The 24,950-nt window shown below is 41.7% G+C and overlaps 1 protein-coding gene across 1 annotated transcript in view; it reads left to right on the top strand.

Annotated features, from left to right (window-relative positions):
• Nucleotides 1-24,950, top strand: part of reln (reelin) — an 89,257-nt gene that overhangs the window by 37,949 nt on the left and 26,358 nt on the right. Inside the window, 16 exon segments of the mRNA XM_051073273.1 lie at nucleotides 7,903-7,973; nucleotides 15,096-15,128; nucleotides 15,262-15,340; nucleotides 15,518-15,614; nucleotides 17,447-17,498; nucleotides 18,692-18,800; nucleotides 19,153-19,393; nucleotides 19,626-19,771; nucleotides 22,030-22,181; nucleotides 22,365-22,480; nucleotides 22,912-23,120; nucleotides 23,644-23,772; nucleotides 23,862-23,904; nucleotides 23,906-23,972; nucleotides 24,251-24,317; nucleotides 24,578-24,811. Coding sequence (XP_050929230.1) covers nucleotides 7,903-7,973; nucleotides 15,096-15,128; nucleotides 15,262-15,340; nucleotides 15,518-15,614; nucleotides 17,447-17,498; nucleotides 18,692-18,800; nucleotides 19,153-19,393; nucleotides 19,626-19,771; nucleotides 22,030-22,181; nucleotides 22,365-22,480; nucleotides 22,912-23,120; nucleotides 23,644-23,772; nucleotides 23,862-23,904; nucleotides 23,906-23,972; nucleotides 24,251-24,317; nucleotides 24,578-24,811 — 1,845 coding nt within the window.

Here is a 24,950-nt window from a genome sequence, read left to right as displayed (position 1 = left end):
TTCCACAAGCAGTGTCCATGAGTGTTTAAATTAAAACTACAGACATCCTATGTCCTTCACAGGGCTGGAGCTGGTCTGCCACTGCATTAATATGGGGCCTGTGAGCAGTTTTATGGGCGATATTGTGGGAATGTTCCTAGTAACAGATCACTAGCAGCAGTGTGATAGAGTGCAGTGACGTGGGGATCCAGAAGAACTCATTTTCTGGGTGGCCATAAATTGCCACCTAAAGAGAAGGGGAGGCCTTGGAGGCGAAGAGGAGAGGAGAGGCGGCAGAGGAGGTGGAGAACTAGGGAGCACACATTCATGAACACACATACATTCAAAAGAAAACACTAATCACACTGTTTAAACTCAAATTAGCTGATCAACAGAAAATTAATCAGCAACACTTTTGATAATTGCTATTTGATAATTCAGATAGCAATATATATATATATATATATATATATATATATATATATATATATGGGTGCGTATGGGTTTTGGACTGTTGTTGCAATTTGAAGCTTTCACCTTGCTGTCTGGGAAACCACTACAATGTAAAGTCTTAGTTTAAAGTTTAATCTTTAAAAGTAGCCATTAACTGCAGCCTTAATCGAATATACAGTGGTCACTCACGCTTTAATGATTGCATAAAACACAGTTGTGCCCCACTTTTTATTCTTCTTGCTCAAACATGACAGTCCACACCACCACATAATGCATTGCATGCTTTGGTGCACTTAGCAGAGGTGAGAATGGTTAATAGCTTCCTCTGGTGAATGCAAAGATGCACTGGTGTGTCTGTTCCTTTCTTTGCCTTTATTCTGCTTCACTTAAAGCCTTAAGGCAGTCAGTGCAGTTGTGTGTGTATGCGTGTGTGTGTACATTGGGTTTTACATGTAACTACAACTACCCTCATAGAAATATACTCAAATGACCCTAGCACTGTGCAAAACTCTTGCTTGTATGTGGGTGCTATATGGGTGTATCTTGGTGCTGTTCACACACATACAGCCCTGAATGAATATATCTTGTATATTGGTATATGTGTGTGAGAGAGATGTGCTTTTGAGCTATAATGTTTTGTACTGTCTCCCTGTGGGACTCAGACAGCTGCCGGGTTGGAGATTGCTTTAATTACGGCATGTGAGCCCCCCCATCCAAAGTGTTCCCATGAGGAGACCAGTGTCTGGCGATCTAATCCCACACTATTCTTGTACATCATGGCATGTGTATATATATATGTCTTTGTTTGCAAAAGTATCTGCTCCTTTTACGCATCCCTGCTACCTGTGGTTTCTCTGTGGAGTCACAGACAGATTGAAGCCACTTGTTGAAGCAATTAGGAGGAGAAATAGAAATGGATTGAGGAAGGGCAGGTGGGTGCTCAAATACTCTCTTGTCTTATTAGCTGTAATTGAAAAGGAATGGTTTCTGTGCTGTAATTATACAGGGTGTTGTTGTTTTGCTGATACTGCCATCTGTTCAGAGAAGGCAGGTCTGTGTGGGCATGAAGTTTGTGAAACACAGACAGTATTATATAGCACATATGTGGTTGACTACAGTCCACTACTGCATGTGAGAACAACATTTGGCTGCTTTTACAGAAGAGCATAGCTCTCAGTAGCTCTCAGTAGCTTTAGCAGGTAGCAGTCATTTTAGTCTCACAGAGCTCATTCAGGGCCCTGAAAACTGTGAATATGTATACCCTCACAAAGCATCAGTTGCAGATGTCCTTTTTGGAAACATCGCAATTCAATCACAGATTAAAGTGATCAATAAAAATTTAGATCGAACTTTCCTTTTTATGATCCTGACAGGCAGAATGATAGACAGTTTGCTGCAGTTATCAGAGGTTAAAGGTCAGAGTTCAGACATCAGACTGACAGATGACCTATCTTACCTAGCTCCCAATTTCTCCTGGTATTAGTCTTCTACATTGATTTCCTATTATTCAAGTCAATCTTTGACTCTGTTTCAACATAGAATCACTGGTTAATGAGCTCCCCTCATTTAAAGCTCCATACTGGCCTGTGGCTGTTTGACTGATTCATTGTAGACATTGGGCCAGGGAACATGAATGATTGGCTCAAGGTAATCGCATTTTTGGCATTGTAGATATAGAAGTATGAGGGAGTAATCTGAAAGATGACAGAGAACATAAATCCAATCCACTTTTTTGCTTCACAGCCTGACCAGAGCTGCAAATCTGACATCGTCCACCCATATAATTCCAATTTTCATATATCACACATTCACATATAAGACAGCAACTCCTATATCTCTCATACTCATGTGTTTAACCTTTCTTAAACTCTAAAAATGTGCCACTTTTTCAGAATTTTAACAGTAAATCATGATCTTTTCAAGGCAAACCCATTCCTGTGCTCCTCAACAGATCACAACCCGGGCCCCTGTTGCTGTTTACCTTAAAGGTCTCTGCATCCATGATTGTGTCTTATTTCCCACGGGACAGTCCATGACCCCTGCAATTATATACATACACCTGTGTACACACAGACACACATGCACACACATGTACACACACAGAGACATGCATAGTACACATCAGTGCTCTGATCAATACTGCCATAAATTGTCCGCATCACATCTGTGCCGCACCGAAATCACAGTCTCATCAGGGGGTTGCCGTCCCACCTGCTGAGACAGTGACCTCCCTATCAATTCTAGATGAAATAGAGCATGGAGATTGAAAAAGAAAAGTACTTCATTTTAAATGCAGCAAAATGAACCATGCTCAAGGGACAAGGGGTCTGCTCCAGATGTATTTTGTGTGAAATGATTGCTCGACATTTTGCGCTGCTTGCTCCTGCAAATGCGCTCCGTTGCAACTGACAAGATAAATAACAGACATGACTTGTTGCAGGGATTCATCTCTCTGTTGTTTACTCTGAGTAAATACAGTACAGATTCCTCTCTTTCTCCTCCTCTTGTCCTAATCTGACCCTTGCTGAGAAAGTGAGGAAGGGGGATAAAGGTTTTTAAAAGGCTGATTTTCTCAGATACAGAGAGAAATCAGTTCCTACATGAATTTGCCTGAGCCTTAAATTAAGCAGCTTTTTAGGCTCAGTTCTATTTTCTTCTTCCCCACATATTTATTCCTAAGTACTGTTGTTTTCCTAATCCCCTTAATTATTAGTTACTAACAGTAGTCAAGGTCAATTGCTCTTCTCCTGGCTGTATACTGAGCAGTAACTGTGCTTCTTCTGGCTGTATTCGGATCCGTAACTCTCTTTGACCCTGTGCTAACAAGCAGGTAATTTGCCAAACAACTCCCAAATCTCTCCTCTGTGGAGCTTCATTAAATTTGCATGTTCTCCAAGAGCCTTTTTCAATTAATTAATTTAGGGGGGTGGGGGGGTGGGGTAAATGTGATTTCACAAAGCCAGTCACACCTTCTCAGGCCCTGATGGGTATGAAACTATCAAGACTGGGTTGAAGTCAAGAAAACCTACTTTACATTCCATCCAAGCTCCTGATCAGTGATCTTCTGAGGAAAGCAGAATGCGGATTCAGTCTTTCTCATCATCCTGTCTTTATTTCTCCATGCTCTGCTTCTCTATCCTCTTACTCGTTCTCCCTGATTGTGATGCCATAACCACAGCTGGTCCTCAACACGGAAGATAAATCAACCAATTAGGGTGTATTATTTTAAGGGCTTGGTCCAAATGCACCAAATCAGTGCTGGCGACTGGAACTGCACCCCACTGAAACTCCTCATATTAATCATGATTATCAACAGGCCTAGTGAGCTGGGAGAGAAAATGAGCTTTTAATTGGGATTTGAGGAGAATGGGATGGGAGTGTCGTCTAACGAGGGAAGAAGAGCGAGGCAATGTGTGTCCTCTGCCCTCAGATGTAATTGTTTGTTTAAGGAAAGATTTTTTTCCAGCCTTGTGTAAAAACTGTTACAAAAGTATTCTGTGCATATTCCTGTTTTTAAGATAGCAGTAGCTATATTTAACTGCATGTATATGGCTTTAGGGTAAATCAGCTGTCAAGGTTCCCCACTGTGTGTGTGTGTGTGGGGGGGGGGGTTAGCAGAGAGCTGTCAAGCTGGCTCCTCAGGGATACTTATGGCCGACAGCAACATGTAATCTAACATGGAAGACATGCTTGGTAATTACCCACTCCAGGCCCTTTTGGGAGCTCTTTGAGTGACAGCCTGTCCATCTGCATACATGTTAAAGCTCATATATGGCTTGGAGTTTATGTGTGTGTGTGTGTGTGTGTATGGACTGGATCAGTGCCTTTTCTCGCATCCCTCGCTATTTGACAGCAGATTGTGGACTTTGAAGACAAGGCCATCTAACCCCCATCTCTATTTCCTCTGACCAAATCACACCCCCTCCTCCCCTCTCCCTCCATTTATCCATCTCTCTCTCTCTCTCAATCCTCCTCTTTTTTGCCATCTTCCTCAATCCCTACCTCTTTCCCATCTCTCAGATTTGCTCTTCCAGACTAATGAGAGGGGAGAGGATGACACAAGATGAATGATCCCTTATTTGAATCAGAGGAGAGAGAGAGGAGGAAAAAAGACACCAACACATTTAGGCCCTTAATTGCTTTTTTCCCCCCCAAAGAAAGTCAAATTAACATTTAGATGTTCAATAAATGTTTTGTGTGTATCAGCGCTGTTCTGTGTGTGTGTGGCTCCCTGTGTGGAGACGGTAATGAGAGACACACGCTGAGGAGCTGCTGGAGTGTAACGACAGGACAGACGCTGTCGTCGCGCTGCGCCGATCACACACTCTCCGGCTCAGACTAAATGCCCTCTCCTGGCTACTGTTTTAATGACATACATGTTATTAAGTCGCACATAGTCAAGCCACTTACTCATACACACACTTTCAAGGGAACAGCATTCCTTCCCACTGAATCTCTATCCTCTGACATTTGTTTTGTCTTTGTATTTATTGAAGGGGAAGAAAACAACATCAACATAGAAAACAACAACAACATAGAGACAGACAAGTGCCTCTGGAATTTTCAAAGACATTTACACATAATTTACTTGAGTGTTTTACTATTTTAAAGTACCTGTACTCTACTTGAGTATTTTATGTTACTTTATACATCTACTCCTCAAGATTTCAAAGGCAAATATTATACCAACAAATATTATAACAATTTTCTTTGCAAATTAAGATTTTACCAACAAACCTTTTGATTAAACTACCCAACTGTATATAAAATAGTTACAACTAGCTCCAACTTAATTAGTGATAACTTTAAAATGCTTCTTACAAATGTGTACATCAGTAAAAATAATCCAAAAATAATATATAACAGTATAACTTTGATAGGGACCATCCTGCCACATAAGAGGTACTTTTATTTTTGATACTTTTTCCATTTTGTTGATGTAAAAAGCTGTCTCCTCCAACTCAGCTGTCTGTCAGCTGTCTCACAATTACATGACACAACACACCCCTGCTAACACAGCCCCTCACATTGTTTCAGTGCAGGGCAAATGTCTGCATGAACGGACCACGCTTCCACTACTGTCAGCTTTACCGGGCTGTTTTCTCCTACCTGGCTTGGTATGGTTACCATCACAGATGTGTGTGTTTAATGTGTATAAAAGATGAGTGTGAGGTCAAATTTGCTTTTTGAATAGAGCCCCCTGTCCCCTGTCACTTAACAGAATCTGTTTAGTGAACTTGAACTGAGAATGTGTTTAGTAAATATTTAAGGGCCTTGTTCCTACATCCCCACCCGCTGTTCGTTACGCACCATCTTTTATTCATAAATACCAAACTCAAATTAGTTTTCACCCAATTCTGAAATATGAGTGTAATTATGTATGTTTTCTCCCTAGCTCTGCACATGCACAGGAGCTCTTTACTAATTAATGAGGGGCCTATTCATTATTCATGAGGTGAGATGAACGTGTAAATGCCTTGGCACCCATAAAAGGTTTAAGTCTGCATGGTGGGCCTGAGTAGGGCAGAGTTTTGGAGGTGCAAGGCACAATCCACATGGGATGGCAGAGAAGGAAAAAGGAATGAAAAGGCAGAAGGAGAGAGAGTGTAAAATGGAAGTGGGGCTCACTGACTCAGGCACCTACTATATTCTGTATACCTCATAAAGCTTTGCTTATTTTTAAGCCTCTCCTCCCTTCAGTATGTTGACTGGGTGTGGCACAGCACACAGATCTCTCTCATAGAAGTTGACATAGAATGAATTTGAAATCACAGTGAGGTTATCCAGAGCTCTATTGGTTTCACTTAGATAATAGAAATGTTGTGTAATGTCTATGAATCTTGGGAACACCCTGAACACTGAGACAACAGTGTAAGGAACATAAGTGTGTCCTTAAATGGCAGAGACCAAGACAAAGACCTCTTGTTTCCACAAGTGCCCCTTGATGGGACTTTCTCACTGTATGTGGGTGGCATGCATAGTTCTGTGTCAGTGTGTGTTTTTGTATGAGATTGCTCAGATTTACAAGCCACAGATGATGTCCATAATTAATACCGAAGCCAAATTACAATATTAACATGTTGTCTGAGTGCCAGACAGATGAGACAAGACTGCTCTACTCTCCTTGACGGACAAGCAGCAATACTGCAAGCAGTCAGTGAGGAAGCACGTCATGACTGTGATATTTATCCTCTTTATGTTTTTGACCTCAGTCTGTCTCCAACTGTTTCCCCTCTGTGCATTATGTTGGCAAAATGCAGATTAAACTGTAGGAGTGATGCAATACAGCATTTACTGGCCAACTAAAAGAGTAGAGCTGTGTCCTCTTGTATAGTTCATAGAGCCACTACTATATAGACCATTTTGCTGCTGCCACTAAGTGGGATGAGCTACAAAGGCTCTAAAACTTTACAATTTTTTCCAATAACTCATTTCAAGGACTCTCTGAAAATTGCTGCCTCTTCCAAATCCAGTAATCTTTCCACCTCAATCTCTTTCCTGTGCCCAAGTTATGGGCTTTTATTTTTCATTCTATACTCTATCACTATACACAAGCATTATAACAACTACTCCTCTATTTTTATTATTACTTTTATTATTATTACTAGTATTAGTAGCAGCAAATGAGCTTGGACCTCTCTCTATGTGTCTACAGTACAGTAGAGCACATCTCAGTATCTGTATAAAAGATCCTGCTGCACTCTGAGCCATTTCACCCTCTTAGATTTTTAAAGATCTCTCCATTCTCAAATTAATAATGCATTTCATATCCACCGGAAGGAATTCATATTACATTCCATACATATACAGTAGCACGCAACATACCATAGAGTTAGATTTACACTGGCATGCATGAATGCAGTATGGTGGTGCAGGGATCTGATGATAATGGAAGATATTTGATAACCCACACTATTATATACTGTTTGAGCACAAAAATATCATTAACACAGTAATGTGAATGAGGAACTACCATTGTCAATATGTGGATAATAAAATGACAATTGCCCTCTTAGTCAGAGGAAATGCAGTCATAGTAACAAGACTTCCAATGTTGCTCACCAGTTATTGACTTCCACTGTGAGATAAGAATGTTATGGCTGTGCATGTGTAGTTAGCCTAGCTCACTGTTACTTTCTTTTGTCATTTATGTCATTCACATGTAAATATTACCGTATCCCATAATGGCCTTGGAGAAGCTAGTTAATTAAATTGCTCTTTTGACAGGGTTCAGAGGGTACTTCTCGTTGTTGTTACCTCAAAGTCACATCATAATGAAGTTCAGAAAATGTCCTCTTTTATGTGGGATGCTTGAGCACATTTTGGTTTCGTGGGAAATGATGCCATCTGTGCTGGATTAATCTTCATATACTAAAGACAGATTAGTTAACTTTGGTGGCAGTGCTCTTTGTGTTAATGCTCCTTCTCTCCTTGTCTTTCCCCCCTGATTTCTCTTCTTCTCTCTCACAGTGCCACAGCAACACATCGAGGACAGATCATTTTCAAGGATGCTCTGGCCCAGCAGCTCTGTGAGCAAGGAGGTGAGTAGAAGGGACAACAAACATATACTCCTCATCCTCCTCTATGACACAGACGTGAATATACTGCACTTACAGGCAGATACTCATACACACATGCACAGATACATATATGTTCAAGCAAACGTGCATGTACACATATACTAACCTTCCCCATTGTTACCTCCTATTACTGTCCATCATATGCCCACATAGTCAGAATATGGATGACACAGTATGGTTGATAGGCTGCTTCTTCATGACAGTGGCATTGCAGCACTTCTTGGCTCTTTTCCTCCCTAATGATGCAGCCAGAGCCAGAGATATTTGGGTGTCCTATATTGCCAGCTTAATTTCAGCTTATGCTAAACTCAGCTTTTTCCCCCTCTCTCCCTGTCGGAGATTTACGCTTTATGGCCGACACTTCTTACATCCACTTTCTGTGACAGCCTTAAGCAGCTATTGACAGACAGTGCAGTCCTACTCTGCATGCTGAGTGTGTATAATTGCTTGTTTACAGGAAAGAAGCCTCCTCCTCACTCAAGAACTCCTCCTTGTAGATCAAATTTGACTTTAATGCTGAAAGTGAAGAAGTATACCGTCTTAGGGTAAAAACAACAAAATGTCAGCTTTAAAATATACTTAGTGTTTTTTAGAAAAAAAAAAATCACTGTGGCTAGTCTCTGAGGACCCTTTATTATAAGTGTGTCCCTTAGCAGGTCACCGGAGAGACTGCCGACAATTGTAGCACATGCCAGGCAGAGTGCTCAACTTGATGGCTCCATGCCACTTGGAGAAGATGGGGCACAGAGCCCTCAGTCAGGCCTGGAAGAGTGACAGAGAGTTAGCGACAAGACTTTTCTCCTCTGTCTCCTTGCCTGAAAGCTCATCCTCTCACCACTGCTGACACACTGCCCCAGTCTTCTCCCTCCGCACTTGAAATATCTGCAGCCAACAACAGTCAGTTAGTTGTTCATTGCCAAGGCCCTGCAGTATTACTCTAACACACAGCTACTCATAGCAGACAAACTGGAAAGCAAAGATTTAGACTTTACAAGACCTTGGAGGACGCAAGTTGGGAATGGGAGCAGAAACTAGCAGTGAGGTAGTGCAAGAAAATGTAACCTATAGTGAACATGTACAGGTATGAGGGGTATAGTGGGGGGTGAGGAGGGATGGTGACAGTGATAAGACATACATAGGAGCGATAGCTGAGGAATGTAGAGCTATAAATTACTGGTGTCAGTAATGACAGTTTCATTGTCTCATTGGTGAAGGAGAGATGGGAGGATAGAAGGACAAAGATGGTGGGATGAAGAGATAGTATTAATGAGAAACTTGAAGGTCATAAATTGCAGGTGATTTGAGTGTTGGGTAGAGGTAATGTGGTAATTAAACATCATTAACCAAAAACAAGGGGGAAAGAGTAGATATGAACGAATGGCCGATCCTTGTTGTAGGCTAATTCCTTTGACGGCCAATAACGCAACACTCTTTCTGTTGCCGAACTATGCCAGAAAATCTGAATTACAAATGAGAAATGAACATGCCGCAGGCAACAGAAGGCAAAAGGAGACAGAGGAGAGATGAGAGAAAGGAGGGAACAGAAACAGAAATGAGTCTGATCATGTCTGGTCTCTTGTGGGTTGACCGATAAGCATAATTTTTCTCTACTCCGCTGATCTAACACACCGTAGTCAGTTCCTTTTACTCCTTCCGAACTAAAACCTGCAGCTTCAAAAAAGCTATGCAGAATTTTTTTTAAATCATGAAACTGGAATGTGCAAGGCTCCTGACATGAAAATTAAACTTGAAAACTAGTCTGACATTATCCAAAATGTTCTGATGTGCAGCCACTGTATTGCGGAGTAAAAAAGTATGATAATACGGAAACCAACTCACAACAAACCTAGTGAAAGCTATTCATAAATCACATTTATTATCTAAGTTCCCTCAACAAACTCAGCAGACTTAGCAGCAGGTGAGGCAGAGGCCTGTAGACATCTCCCTTCCAGCAGGATCAAATAGGCTACAGTCCCAAATTCAGCCTCAGAGTGGCAAAGAGAGTGCAGGCTGCTCTGAGCAAAGTTGCTTCAAATCTAGGCATTAGCATTCAAAGTGGAATAAAAGATACAGGGCCAGCTCAAGCCACTTCAGAAGTTCATATGCTTAAGACCCAAGCTTTGAAGAGGTGGTGAAATTAAAGCTATCTAAAGCAGGGTTATGATCCATGGAGGAGAGGGAAGGAAGAAGGAAAAGAGAAAGGAAGAACTGGAGGGAGGGAGAGAGAAACAGAGGGCAGACTGCTCAAATAAGAAGGCAATCAGGGCTGATCAGCCAGGGTGAAGACTTTATGAACAAATGGACAGATTAGCCAAAGAACTAGAAAAAGAAGGTAACATTGGAGTGCAAATTTGAGCTTAGAATAATGAACAGTTAGAGGGAGACAGAGATCATTCAGTTAGATTCTAATGTAAATAAGAGATTTAGGGATAAAGAAAGAAGAGGAGCGATATCTGTCTTGAACTCGCTGTGAAAATCTGACATGCAGCGCTTTGCCTCTCAGTAACAGAAAGCCTCTCTACAAGTTCACAGAGACAGGTGTTTGTTTCTAATATTTCCACTCTAGTGCCCCTAAAATCCTGCTGAGACATAAGGAGAGGCTGGATTTGTGTGTTTGTGTTTTTATGTGTGTACATGTGTGTAAAATAATCTGTCTAGCGGTGTAGGAGGATGCCTGGTTCCAGACACACTGCTCCCCCCCGTGCTCTTACAGCTCCTTTCTGCTGGGCCAGCACACTTCTTTACCCCATCCCTTCATTCTACCTCCAATTCATCCCTCCAACTTCCCTTCCAGTTTGCTTTGATCTACACCCCATTACTTCAACCCGCAACCAGCACAGAAAATCCCCATATTTTGTTGTTATTTGTGGATTCAGAGGACAAAACTAATGGGAGCTCGACAAATACTTCTGCAACTGAATGAAATGCACAGCGCAACCGAGTAGTTCGTGGCACCAATCAGCACATTGCCAAATTGTTTGGACAGGCTCCTAGAGATACTTTAAAGCATGACGCGGCAAAATGCAAATTACTGCCACCGTTTTAAATGATTGCAAGTATAAGAACAGACAGGCAAGAGGATGAAACAGAAGTACATTTCTGCTCCTACTGAGCAACCATAAAAAAGACTTAATAAGCCCAGATGAGGGGAGCCAAGTTGGGGGATGAGGGGTGGGCTAGGAAAGGGTGCTCAGTGCTGAAAGGTAGAGAGGTTGTGGGTGTAGAATGGTGCTGCAGGCCGTCCATCAGCTCTATCTCCTGACAGCAGGGACTGCTGGCCCTTTCTGCCCAGCATCTCCAGGTCCCCTCATTTCCAGCGAGGGAATAAATCAGGCCTTTATGGGCCTGGCCGAGTGCACTGCACCCCAGATGGATTATTAAAGGGACATATAACTCAAAGAGGCCACTGCTCCCTGAGGGACGCCTGATCACAGCGCAACAGAGAAGGGACGGGTGGCCTCCACTCTCCCACCTCCACGCCACCCACCCAGTCTGCCAGCCAGCCTGCTGCCTTGGCTGAGCGCCAGCTCGCCTTCCATCCCTCATCACTCAGCGGCAAAAAACCTTGAGACCTTGGTTGTCTATATCTCTTCCCCTCTTGCATCCCGACTGTCTCCGGTAGCCCTATTTTCTCCTCTTTTATTTCCTCCCCTCTGTCTTCCCAGTCTTCACTTCTGTTCTTCTACTATTAAGATTTTTCCTCTTTTTATATTTTGCTCATGTAATTTATGTTTGAATTAAGCAAGGGCTGATGATATGTGGAAGAATATGTGTTGTGTTTCTCCCCACCTCTAACATACTGGCAGCCAGGAGATGTTTGGCTAAGAGAAAGAAAGCCAAAAATTGTCAGCTAAATAAGCTTGTCCTCATGTTTTGAGACACTTGGCTAGACTTGTTAATTCTCACTATTGTGAAGAAAAATATGTCTTGTATTTACCTTAGATTCCACCTTTACTTAAAAACACAGCTTGGAAAGGTAATGCAGAAACCAGAAAATAATAGTCTTACTTCTGTGCTGGCCTCCTCTCCACTCACCTGTGATTATTGTAATGATGCCAATTGAAGCCTATATAAAGGCCCTGGTTTTCACTGAGTGGAGTGAAGTGGCAGCAATCTGACCTTGGAGAACCATCTCTTTTTAGTCATTGTAGAAAAAAAACAACAGCATCCTGTGTCCCGGTGAGTCAGTAATTGCAACCGTCAGTTAGACAGGAGCAACTCGACTTCAAACGCAGTTCACGTCGTCAAGGATGTGAGTCAGACGGAGGGGAAAAGAGCAAATGAGAGGAGAACAAGGGAGATCGCAAGAGTGGGTACAGTTTACAGGGTGGGGAGAGAAAGGAGGGAGAGAGGAGATTAGAGCAGGAAGATGGAGAGAAGAGGGGGAGAAGATTTAACATGACTTGTGCCCTGCGCTTTTTGTGCTGAGATGTCTGAGTCTGCCAAAGCTTATGCTCATTTAGTCCCCCCGCGTATCACCCCAACCCTGCTCATCAGCACCCAACTGATTTTAGTCCTGGTGTAGTTTATTGAGAACCCCCTCTTTTTTGTTGCTGCTGTTTATATGCGTGCATATGTGTGCGTGTGCATAGCAGAGAAATAGCAAACACGGCTGGGTCATCTGTGGAAAGCAAAGTCGTCTGTGTGTATATGTGTATTTCTGTGTGTCTGTGTGTGTGTGTGTGTCCCTCTGCATGCTTGCGAGTATAAGCCCTGGCCAGGGAGATACAGGCATTAGCAGAGATGAGCCGCTAATAGAGGAGGCAGTAATTGAAGTCTTTAAGAAAGTGAGAGGAGATTAATCCAAGTGAAATGAGCGCCACTGTCTGCTCCCGATGCGCAGAGGGTTAGGCAGAGAGAGACAGAATGGGTGCGGATGGAGGGGTGGGCAGCAGGGAGAGATTGCGATAGAAGGAAAGTGAGAGAGACAGCAGGAGAATGTGATGAAGCATGGAGAAAGAAAACTGTAAATGAGGCCTTTTTGGAAGCTTGAAGGGATTATCCACCCAAAAAAAATCTTCTGGGCCTTTCTCCAGCCAAATGGCCTCACTAGAAAGACTGAGAGTGATTTAGAGGGGTTTGTTGAAGAGTGAGATGAGAGAAGACTGTAGAGAGCAGAATATCAACCAAGCATTTATTACTGTATGTCAGTCTCAGAAGGTGGATTACCAGGAATCAAGTTTTAGTACAGGCTCTTTTCAGGTTGAATTTGTAAGATGAACACATGCTCATGTAAACTGAGCACACAACTGTATGTTTCTTTTTTTTTTTATTACCGCTTAATAAGAATAAACCACAAGAAACATGAGAGAGTTACACATGCTGGGATTGATAGCTCTTCTAAACATGTTTTGAATCAGCAGACACTAGAGGATTAGAGGGGGAGGAAGGGAGAGAGCAAAAGAGACTGAGAGAGAGGAAGAAGGCCCTTTGATCTGCTTTTAATGGGCTTCATCGTCGAGCCTGAGCCAGAGCCACAGAATTGAGCGTCAGGGCCCACAAGAGCTACAGCAACAGTCACAGCCACTGAACCGCCCAGCTCTGTCACACAGGCCACTAAGACTCCAACTTCTACAGTCAGCTTGAAACTTTACTACCACTCTGTGAATAGTAAATCCATTTCTAAGAGCCCAGCATTTGGATCCAATGGGAAGAAATGAGGGCAGCTAATGAAATTGAAGCTTGAGCTCAAATAAAGACATTTGCAGAGCCATTACGATAGCACCTTTTTTTGATAATCCCTCCTCTCTTGATTCAGGTTCTGTTGTTTATGAGGAGATTTTAGGTGGGGTTTTCTCAAATATAAGCCCCTCTCTCAAGAAAAATGTAGAAGTGCTGTAAGGTTTGAAAGAAAGTAATAAGTAACTTAATATGAAACTTTGGAATGAGTGCTTACTGTGTTATCTTAGTGTGTCTTATCAGGTGGGCAGGCTGATCCTGGATGGAGAATATTGTGGCAGATTATCCTTCTCTCTTGTCTGGAGTAAGGCTTTCTTAAAACACCCCACCTACTGGAGCAGAGTAAAAAGGCTCAAAGGGACTGAAGGGTGACATGTTCACGGAGGTCAAAGCCACTGCGCTACTCAACAGTCACTGATCATGAAATAAGGTTAAACTTAAATTCCCTAATATGGGGAACACAGACTGGAAATTTGATTTTTCTCAGCAGCCAAATCTGAAATATCACAGGAAAGTTCTAGAGTTTGAGGATCATCTGATGCAACTTTTGTTTGAGTCTAGTCAGTGGCATCAGTCAAATGGTGTAATTTGTCACACCTTTCATGTTTCTTTTACCAATGTGTACCAGCTAATAAATAGTTTCTTCAAGCCCAATCTATCAAAAACGCCTCAGTTTGATTTATTAAGTCCTGAAGCTCACTTTGTTCTCTCTCCTCTATCTTTTCAGGCACAAAAACATAATGACAGTTTGCTCTAATGTGGATGCAGACAGTATTCTTCAAAGTGTTCCTAGAATATTTAGCTAGAAAGTGAGGCCAGTGATGTCTTTTTAATACCCGTGTTTGATTCATTGAGTCTTAACACTTACTACCCCCCTCCATTCACCTCCCTCCACTTCTCAGAGCTGTGTATCCCCTGGGAGAGATTGATGGTTGAGTGTGTTAGCTAGGCAGTGGCCACAGATTACAGCACACAGGCGCCCCTGGGGAGGATGGCGGTTAATTGGCATTGAACCGTTAATCATGGCCGTCCGGCCTTTCATTACTGAAAGGAATTAACATCAGCAGCCAAGAGACTGCAGACGTGACCGGCCAGGACACAGGGAAAAGTTTGTTTCACTCAGAGATGATTTAAGAATAGGACTACAGCCCTGCAGTTACTGACTAATAACACACTTGCAGTTCATAATGCAGAACTGCACAGATATGAAAAGTCTTGAGTACTCTGCTTTTCCTTTTGTTCACACAGTAACATGACACTTTGCACGCTTCTCCAGCTCTCCATCTGCCCATGAAAAGTAACTGTCTGTTAGTAAGGGCTGGCATTAGGCAGACATCAGACTATACCTGTACATTCAAGATGTTACTCAACCCACAATATTTATTCTCTTCTTCTCTGTTTCAGCTCCAACTGAGTCCCCATTGAGACCAAGTCTCGGTGAGTCTGCTTTTCATTGCATGCTGTTATTTATTTTCTTTTAATATTATAATCATAAAGGTAATTACAGCATGAAAAGACCAGCTAACATACAGATTGTGTCTGACTGTCACCATATGGCATTTGTGTGTAGTGGAGCTCCATGGTAAACATGCTGTGCTGCGTGATGACTTTGACTCCAACCTCCAGGGAGATCTGGACCCCAGCATCTGGTAGGTGAAAAGGTTACGACTCCTCTTGTAATCTGAGGGTGCAATCACTATCTACTTCTTCAGCATTGTCTCTTGATGATATTTGCTTTTGGTATAACTTAATTTTAACCCTCTTCTCTTCTCTTCTCTTCTCTTCTCTTCTCTTCTCTTCTCTTCTCTTCTCTTCTCTTCTCTCAGGTCTGAGTGCAGTAATTGTGAGGTGGGAGAGCAGTGTGGCGTGCTGATGCATGGCAGAGCGGTCACTTTCTGTGAGCCCTTCGGAGAGCGAGAGCTGGTAACTGCCATGTTTGACCACATTGTGACCACTGTACATTTTACGCCCCATTGACCATACATCCAAACAAACCACTCAGCAGCCACAACCACAAAAACAGTAAATTATAGTAGACTAGCTGTAACCACAGTAGAGATTTATGTTTAAATGTCTTTACAATGTACACAAACTCACCATGGTTCCACTCTCACCAAGGAGGTGATATCTGATTGTAGTGAAGGGCTAGAAATTTGCCTGAGTCTAGCTTAGTTCCTTACAAGGTAAAAATAGATTTTAAAATAAAAGCATTAGTCATACATTACTGTAGAACAAATTTCACATTTTGAGATTTATGACTATATGTTCCATTTACATGGAAAGCAGAAATATTAGTAAGAAAACATGAAAGCACATCCAGTTGGAAAAATCAAGCTTAGATGAAACAAAATCCATATTTGTGTGATTTTGTGGTCAAATGCTGTCTGTTTGTATGTGTTAGGCTTGCCCAAATATATTTGACCAAGTAGTCATACCTCAAACAAACAAAAACATAAATAAATAAAAGAAAAGATTTAACCATCAAGTTGTTAAATATTTGCCTTGCGTTTTCAGTAAAACAAAAAAAGCATGCTGACTTTGTCTGGCTTAAGATGTGTTGAAATAGTGCAGCTGTGCTTTTTGCACATGTAGACAAATAATTTTATGTCTTTCAAGTTTTGTTCTTTTTTTTGGGGCTTGTGTCAGCTGGTTACAAAAACTTGTAGATAACTTGCATATAACAGCTTTCTTTCAGTCATCTTCCAACTTTAACTCAAAATATCATTAAACTAACTTTTCCACTGCTGCAGGACACAGAAGTTTATAAAAAGCATGCATAACTTTACATTTAAAAGTGAAACCAGAGGGAGCACACAGGACTGAATGTCATATGATGATCGTGTTACAGTATAGTACAATAGTATCAGGATACTGTCTGACATGTATTGTGACACACATACATACCCACACACATACACTTATAACTGCTTATCAGACCTATTCATGCTGTCTTTCTGTCTTTATAAAGATGATTTCAAACTGTTTATTCTGCTGTAAGGGATGAAAGCCAGTCAACAACAGAAAAGTGTTTAGTGCCTCATGATTCTATTTACTTCTCTGCTAAGCATTTGCTTTGTCTGTCACTGTTCCAAATGTTTGATGCTGCTGCCTAGCAGTTCTTCTGTCAAGTGCAACAAGCATGCACATCCAGAAACATAGAAACATTTACACACAGATAGTCTCCAATACAGCAGAGTCAACAATCAGAACACACACATTCATGCACACACAGCATAGCTATGCTTCTTTCACACTCACACACACATACTGTATACATACAGGCAAACACACAGTGACAGATATAAGAAAAATATACTATAGCTTATAGCCTTTTAATATTTTGTTCTATTGATACAATGCTGGAAAACAAACTCTCCACCAACTTGCCATTTAAAGAGTAACTTAACACCAGAAGAAAATGTTGTTTTCTTCATCTCTGGTGGTTGAAGTTCTGACCTTTCTGTAGTGATACAGAAATGTGAAAACACCTTACATCATTGTTAAATGTGGTTCTAGATGCAACAGACCATATAATTCCAACCAGAAAACATCAGTGAATCAATGTTTTTTCAGACAGCCTGAACTACTTGGTTAACATCACTGTACTACTTCAGCGCAACAAATCACATTGGTACATTCTCTCCTCTGAGTTATTAGTTGATATTGTTTCAGCGTGTTACCCAATATTGTTTCACTTAAACTAGATTTGATTATTTATGGGTGACATCCTAAACTGCCTTATGTATCTTCTCCAGACCACTGTTCCTCTCAACACCAGCACAGCCTCAGTCCTGCAGTTTGCCTTGGGTGAGTATTAAATCTCCACATACACTGCAAACAATGACTCCATTAAGGAAGATTTTGCATAACAGACTTATGTATTAGACCTTTTTAACCCTGTTAAAATATCTTATCTCTGCATGTGACCCTCTTAGCCAGCTAGGACAACACATGCCTTTGTCATGGTCAGGAAACAGGCATCTTTAGTCTGGTACACAGGATGTTTCTGTGTTTCATTCTCTCTCTCTCTCTCTATCACTCTCTCTCCTCTCTCCCCTCTCCTCCTATCACAGTAATGAATGATTTACAGTATTCTGGAAAGACACCCAGAAGGCCATGGCAGAGTTTTTAGAGGTGTTGTATTTTTCATGTCCATTACATGCATCCACCAGTTCTCATGGGAACACAACTGGGTGGAAATAGGAGTACATACTGTATCAACAACCCCTCTCACCCTCACCTCTCTCCTGTATTTCTCTCGTTCCGTCTGGCTGAGCATTGCAGGTCATTAATATGAGTTTGTGTTGCAGTAGTGTTGTGTATGGAGCAGCTCAGTAGAGCAGCACAATGAAGTGGTGGCAGGTTAATGCACGGCTGTATTCAGTGGGGATGGAGCAGCACGACAGGACACTGACAAGACATAGAGGCCACACACCGTCAGGCGGTGTGGGGACGAAGGGGAGTGCAGGGGAGGGGAGAGAACAGGTGGGCATGTGGGGGTTAGCTTGCTTCCTCCATTAGCGACCTTTGACCTTGCCTGCTCCCACAGCACCCACACAAATCCATATTTTTAAGGTGCAAAAATAGTCTCATCCCACATAAACTCTTCAAACAGAAATGCACAAGAATGTTCGCACACACAACAGTATCTAGCTGTAGTTAGCCATAGAGTCTCTGGTCCTACATCAGCACTTCTCAGATCACCTCTGCCCAATCCCCTCCTAACGTCTCTCAGCCCTGTTAAGCTGCTGATCACTTACTTAAACTATGACACCATTTAGAGACAATTTTCCACTTGGCTAAGGGAGGGGATGTGGGAGCAATCAGTCAGAAGAAGCCACCATGCTGTGCCCGGCTGCCCCTCAGGGCATACAAAGGATCATTGCCCTGATGATAAAATTCAGTTGATGAAAAAAAGGAAACTAGCTTACATATTATTTAGCTGATGTAACAGTCATATACTGTATGTCTGTCCTCTTTGTGTGTTTATATTCCCCCAGGTTCAGGCTCCTGTCGGTTCAGTTACTCAGACCCCAGCATCACTGTGTCATACAGCCTAAGTGGCAACGCCAACACCTCAGATGACTGGATCACACTGGAGAAGATCAGGTCTCTCTCTTCTTCCTCATCCTTCCCACAGTTCTTCCATCTGTTATGAACACCCGCCCTCTCTTTTTTCCCTCATTCACACCTCCCCCTCTCAATTTGTCATTCCTCTCCTGTTTGTGTCTTGATGATCCCCCTGTTTTTCATCCCTCTATCACTGCCTCACTCTGTTTTGTCAGCACTCAGACAGAGGCATAATGTAATGACACTGTCTTCTAAGTACAATATATAGCTGTTTGTCTGTTTGCATGTTATTCTTTTGTGTAAACACAGAAACAAACTCATAGATAAACTACTAAATCACTTAGACTTACAGCCACTAAGACCCTTGTTTTTTATGTTTTTTCTCTCCTAGAGCCCCAACCAACAGCAGTACCGTCATCCACCTGCTCCCCTTGCCATATCACTCCAGGGCTGACGGCGTTCGCCTCCGCTGGTCTCAGGAGGCACCTCAAGGCCCCGAAGGCTACGAGTCCTGCTGGGGGCTTGACAACATGCTGCTGGTCAATGCTGCTCATAAGGCCCCCCTAATGGAGGACAATTTGGACCCCCCAGACACTGCTAACTGGCTTTTCTTCCCTGGAGCCACCATCAAGGTACACTGACATATGGATGTCCTTCAACCTTGTGGTTAGAAATGTGGTAGAAAGTTATCAGTCATATTAATAAGAAGCAGAATGAATGTCATAATCATGTGGTGTTTTCAGCCTAGCAGAGAGAGAGCATTTGCTAATGATAAGATTATCATGTTACATGAAGTCATGAAGCCACTATTTTGTAAAAATGTTAGTAGTTGCATGTGTAAACGCCTGTTTTCTTATTTGCCAGCACGCCTGTCAGTCTGAGGGCAATGCTCTGTATTTCCATGGTGGCGAGGGAGTTGGCCACAGCTTTGCCTCTACCAGAGACATTGATCTGCACAGGGAAGAGGGAAGGAGTTACTGGGAGGAAGACTTTGAGAGTCCACCGTCAAAGTAAGTCAAGATAATGGTCATATTTAATCTATATATCATATTTAATATATATATTTATATATTAAATATATATATTAATGGTCATATTTAATAGTCTACCTGGCCTCTGAAATCATCTGATACACCATTTTCTTGTGTAAGTGAATAAGTTAGTTTATTTCTATAGCACCCTACAAAAATACAAAGTGCTTCACAAATGTACATTAAAATACAATGCCATAAAAGCACAACAAAACTACAAAAGGTCAAACTAGGCAGTTAAAACTGAATATAATACAAACAACAAAAAACCATTAGAGTAATGCTTTATTAGAATGCCATGTCTATACAGATTTATAGGTTTTTAAAAGCTTTGTAAAATGTGGCACTGACTCAGCTGACCTGAAACTGAGGGGAAACTCAGTTGACAGTAATGAACATAATATAGTAAAACAAAATTTGGTTGCCAGACCTGAGGCAATAGTCTTTTATGGTGTTAAATGATGAAAATATATCACAAGAGACAAGAGTCAAACTATGTGGGGGCTGTAAAAGTAGTCAAATTAATCTCTAACTGAAACAAACCAAGAAAACATTATCCCTGATGAAGGCAGGGTCAGTTTGGGTGAAACATTTTAGCACCAGGCTGTATATTAGCTAGAAAAGAGAGAGTTAACAGAGAGGAAGGGTTTTGGTTGTCAGTGCTTTGATAATGCTCTCTGTTTATACATGCATGTGCTTTGACACCTGTCACTTGTCATATGTCAAGCATGCGACATGCAGCGTGTTGCACAAGTTTGAGTCAAGCTTACATAGGTGAATGCCATGCCTCTGACTGCTACAGAGATGGCAGTCCATCTGTTCAGAGTGAGACACACACACATGCAAGCAAACACACACACAAAGACACATACTGGACAGCAGAAAGTAAGTAAGGAAACACTGCACTGCGAGAGGTAGGGAGAGAAAAAACAGAATGAGAAGACAGTGTTGCTGTCAGAGAGTAATTAACAGGCCTCATGCACCAACTCTGTCAGTACATTTTTCCATTAATGAGAAGGGCCTCAAACAAGAGTGTGTTTCTGCAGCCACCCTGCATCCTCACACCTTTCTACAGCATGGCAACATGTTGCACTGCATGCTTGCTCTCACCCATCAGGCGTCATGGGCTGGCACATGTGTGAAGTAGACAGGGAAAGTTTTTGTTGTTATGGCACACTCCACTAAGTGTCATTTAACCCAACGCTGGCTGTGACAGCAACACACCAGCTTATACACCGCATGACAGAGAATAGAGAGGAAGAGGGGGAAAGGAAAGGGGGGGAGAAAGAGAATGAGGGAGGGGCAGAGGAACACAGGAGAGGGTTGACACACTGAGACACACTGAGTTAACTTCTGTCAGTGCTAATGAGAATCCTCTCTCCACTGTGCAGAAGTATGTGTCTGCACGTGTGTGTGCTCTTTATGTGTAAATCCTCTTCCAGGTGATTTATGCAGTATTCCTAGCATTGTGTATTTGTTGATTGGCAAGGCGTGAATTACAGCAACTGTTTCCTGACTTCAGTAATACATCAGAGGGAGATGCTTTGTAAAAGAGGCAATCTATAAACTTAAGTGTTTCCTATAATTTGTTTTACTGTTATTTCAGTAAAGTCTCTTTTGTGGTTAATTTTTGGTTGAGGTTAAGTGCTTAAAATAAATTATTTGTTGTACTTTTAAACTACGTTAAGATCATAAACCATCTGACTGTGAAAAATATGCACTACCAATGAGTTATTTAAGTAAGAAAGAGTACTACATCATGTGGCATGATTGCTTGAATGGCTTGTTTTTTCTCTCTCTCTCTTTTAGAATTATTAATGTTGTTGAAATACTGCCTCATTCTGTTTTATTAATTTGTTTATTTAAAAGAATAGTGCACATTAATAAACATTGCTGTAAATGCAAAGTTAGCCAAGAGGCAGAATATAAGAATATAAGATTAAAATTACAAAGATATAGTCATTTATGCGCATATAGAGCAATAATAAAGAGAGATGAGAATAATGGTAGCAAAAAAACACAGTTCAGGACAGTATTATGTACTACATTTTCAGGTACTACTTAAGATATGCAACACAGAAACAAATAATAGTGAAAATGTATCGATTTGTTGTCAAGTAAGTAATATGGGAAATAGAATAGAATACATGTACATCATACATTTTATGTAACACTTATTTCTGATAAATGTATTTTCCTTTCTAAACCAACCCTGCCTGTCTGTCTTTTTTATCCAGCTGGGACATAGAGGGAGCTGTCTACGGGACCCAGTGTGGAGAGATTGAGTCAGGATCAGCCCTAGTTTTTGAGAGGGAGGGCCGGAGGAGGGTGTGCACCCCCTACCTCGACACCACGTCTTATGGAAACCTCCGCTTCTACTTTACCATGGGTATGGAAATCCTCCATCCATCATACTTTGTCATTTATATGGGTTAAGCAAAAGTGAGCAACAGTAGCTTTACTTACCTACAGTAATGCATCGCTGTGTAATGGTCTTTCCTCATCAGTTTCATCATTTTTTTGCACACGTGTATTACACTGCATAAACAGAGTGAGGCGTGCTTATGTTTAGGTGGTGGCAGCTGTGATCCAGGAGAGTCCCATGAGAATGATGTAATTCTGTTTGGGAGGTCTGAGGGCAGGAGGGAACGTGTGATGCTTGACACTCTTCCATACTCTTCTTACAGGGTGAGATATGCACAGCATATTCACACATAAAAATCAAAACCCTACAGTTTAGTTAACCTGAAGTGCCAGTAAAATATGAAGTATCTCAAGCAAAAATGACATTTGCTTGAGTATCTTTTACTTCTATTGTATCTGTGAGGATTTGCTGCTTTTCTTTGTCTTATGTCATAGCAAACTAAATATTCATTGGTTGGTTTTTGGGACAAATCAAGAATTTTGAAGACATCCTCTTGACCTTTTGGGAATTGGAATTGTAAAAAAAAATCATTTGTCATTATTTCACAGACCAAATCATTATTTGATTAATTGAGTGAATAATGGTCAGGTTGTAAATCATAAACTCTTGAAAAAAAAATGAAAGTAGCAGCCCTAATTAGTATCTTCCCTCTGGACTGATCTAATCATTCTGTCATTTATTTCTCCTCTCTCAGACTCCTGCGGTGGTATCAGTGGCACTGCCCACTGAGCTACAAACACCAGTCACCCAGTTCTGCCTGGAACAGCGGTCACATGGAGGTGCCAACCGGCATGTATGGGCCGTGGATTTCATGCAGCTGCTCCCTGTGCTGCCTGGCACGCACACACATGTTGCTCAGTTCTCCATCAACCTGGGCTGTGGCTCTTACCAGCCTGCCAACAGGTGTGACACACTTTAAAACTAGGTTAGGCAGTGCTTTTATGTGAAAATATGGCCACTTTTTAGCAAAAATCACCGAAATGGGCTGCAACAAAGGATCCCCACACCCCAAGTGAGACACCCTAGATTCACTCAGTTATTTTGGTGTTAAGAATGGTAAATGGTGCGTGTAAGAAACTGAAGGGCATAATGCTCTAATGCTTCAGAACTGCAGCATCTAGGGGAAGCTGAACTCATTTAACCTAGGTATGTACTCTTAAGTCCTCGGGTTTCAAGCAGTAGCTGCCATTTGAAGCTGCAAATGTCTGTGTAGTGTAGAGTGTATTTTAATAAAAAGAGTAGAAGGGGTAAAGGGACAGATTGCACTTGAGTCTCAGAAAACATAATTTAATCTTTTTTTCTTTTCTTTCTTTTTTTTTTTTTTACCTATTCTGAGTAGTTCAGTGATTTTACACTACTTTAGGGTGAAAATCAAATTCTGCTATTAAGATGTTGAGATAAGATGTTCTTTGTTCCTTTTCATTAGCGTGAGTCTGGAGTTCTCCACCAACCACGGTCGTTCCTGGTCTCTGCTTCACACTGAGTGTCTGCCAGAGCTCTGTGCTGGACCCCACCTACCTCATAGCACCATCTACTCCTCTGACAACTACAGCGGGTATGAATGAGAATGCACACCTGTATGTGTGTACAACTCTATACTATGAATGTATTGTATGTTTATATTAACATGCCACACCTCTGCAGGTGGACAAGAATCTCTATCCCTCTGCCCAATGCTGCCCTGACAGGACACTACACGCTTCCGCTGGAAGCAGTCTGGCACTGGATCGGGCAACATGTGGGCCATAGACAATGGTTAGGACCAATGCAGGTTACACACCAGTGATAAGATAAGCAATACAAATAAACTAAATATAGCTGTACATGGTTGCTTCACAAGGTTTGTTCACCATTGTCTCCTTTGTCCTTGTCCAGATTTAATATCCTCTACCTATAATATCTTGCTGTTTATTATTTTAAGATAATACACGTTGTATTTAGGGTCACAAAAATTTATTAGAACTCAACCTTATATAATAAATTATTTTTTGCTGTAAAAGACAATTTATTTCTATTCATTTATTGCTTTTCAGTGTATATGGGTCCAGCCTGTCTTCGTTTCTGCTCTGGGAGAGGACATTGTTCCCGAACAGGCTGCAAGTAAGGATCTGCTTTTTATTAAACCAAATAAATCCAGTGCCTCTCCTTCAAAATGAGTCTGCTCATTATCCACCTAATGCCTTGCAGCACCAATCACCATTCAAAATTAATCAAATTGTATTATGGTTATGATTTATTAATGGATTTTCATTATCTCTGTCTACTTTTTGTCATTATATCCTTCGGTCTTTTTAATGTCTCATATCTTCCTCTCCTCTCCTCTCCTCTCTCTCAAACCTCTGTTTCTCTCCTCCTCTCAGATGTGACCCAGGCTTCAGTGGTCCAGCCTGTGAGCTGGCCTCTCAGACCTTCCCGGCTTTCTTGTCAGAGGGTTTCTCCAGCCCACGCCTCTCCTCCTACCACAGCTTCTCTTCTCTTCGTGGGGCTGAGGTCAGCTTTGGCTGTGGGGTGCTGGCCAGTGGCAAGGCTCTGGTCTTCAACAGGGACAGCAGGAGGCACCTAGTCACTGCTCCATTAGACAGTTCCCAGGCCAGGTAATGGAAGTGATGATAAGAAAAGGATCACAATTTTTGTGAAACAAAAACAAAGTTGTTTCATGCACATACAGACATAAGCAGAGATATGAGGGAGCACACATGTACAGATGCTGCATACAAGCAAAGTCAGTAGATT

The sequence above is a fragment of the Lates calcarifer genome, linkage group LG10 (assembly GCF_001640805.2).
Source record: "Lates calcarifer isolate ASB-BC8 linkage group LG10, TLL_Latcal_v3, whole genome shotgun sequence".
Taxonomy (NCBI): Eukaryota; Metazoa; Chordata; class Actinopteri; family Centropomidae; genus Lates; species Lates calcarifer.
This window is presented reverse-complemented; position numbering and strand designations above follow the sequence as displayed.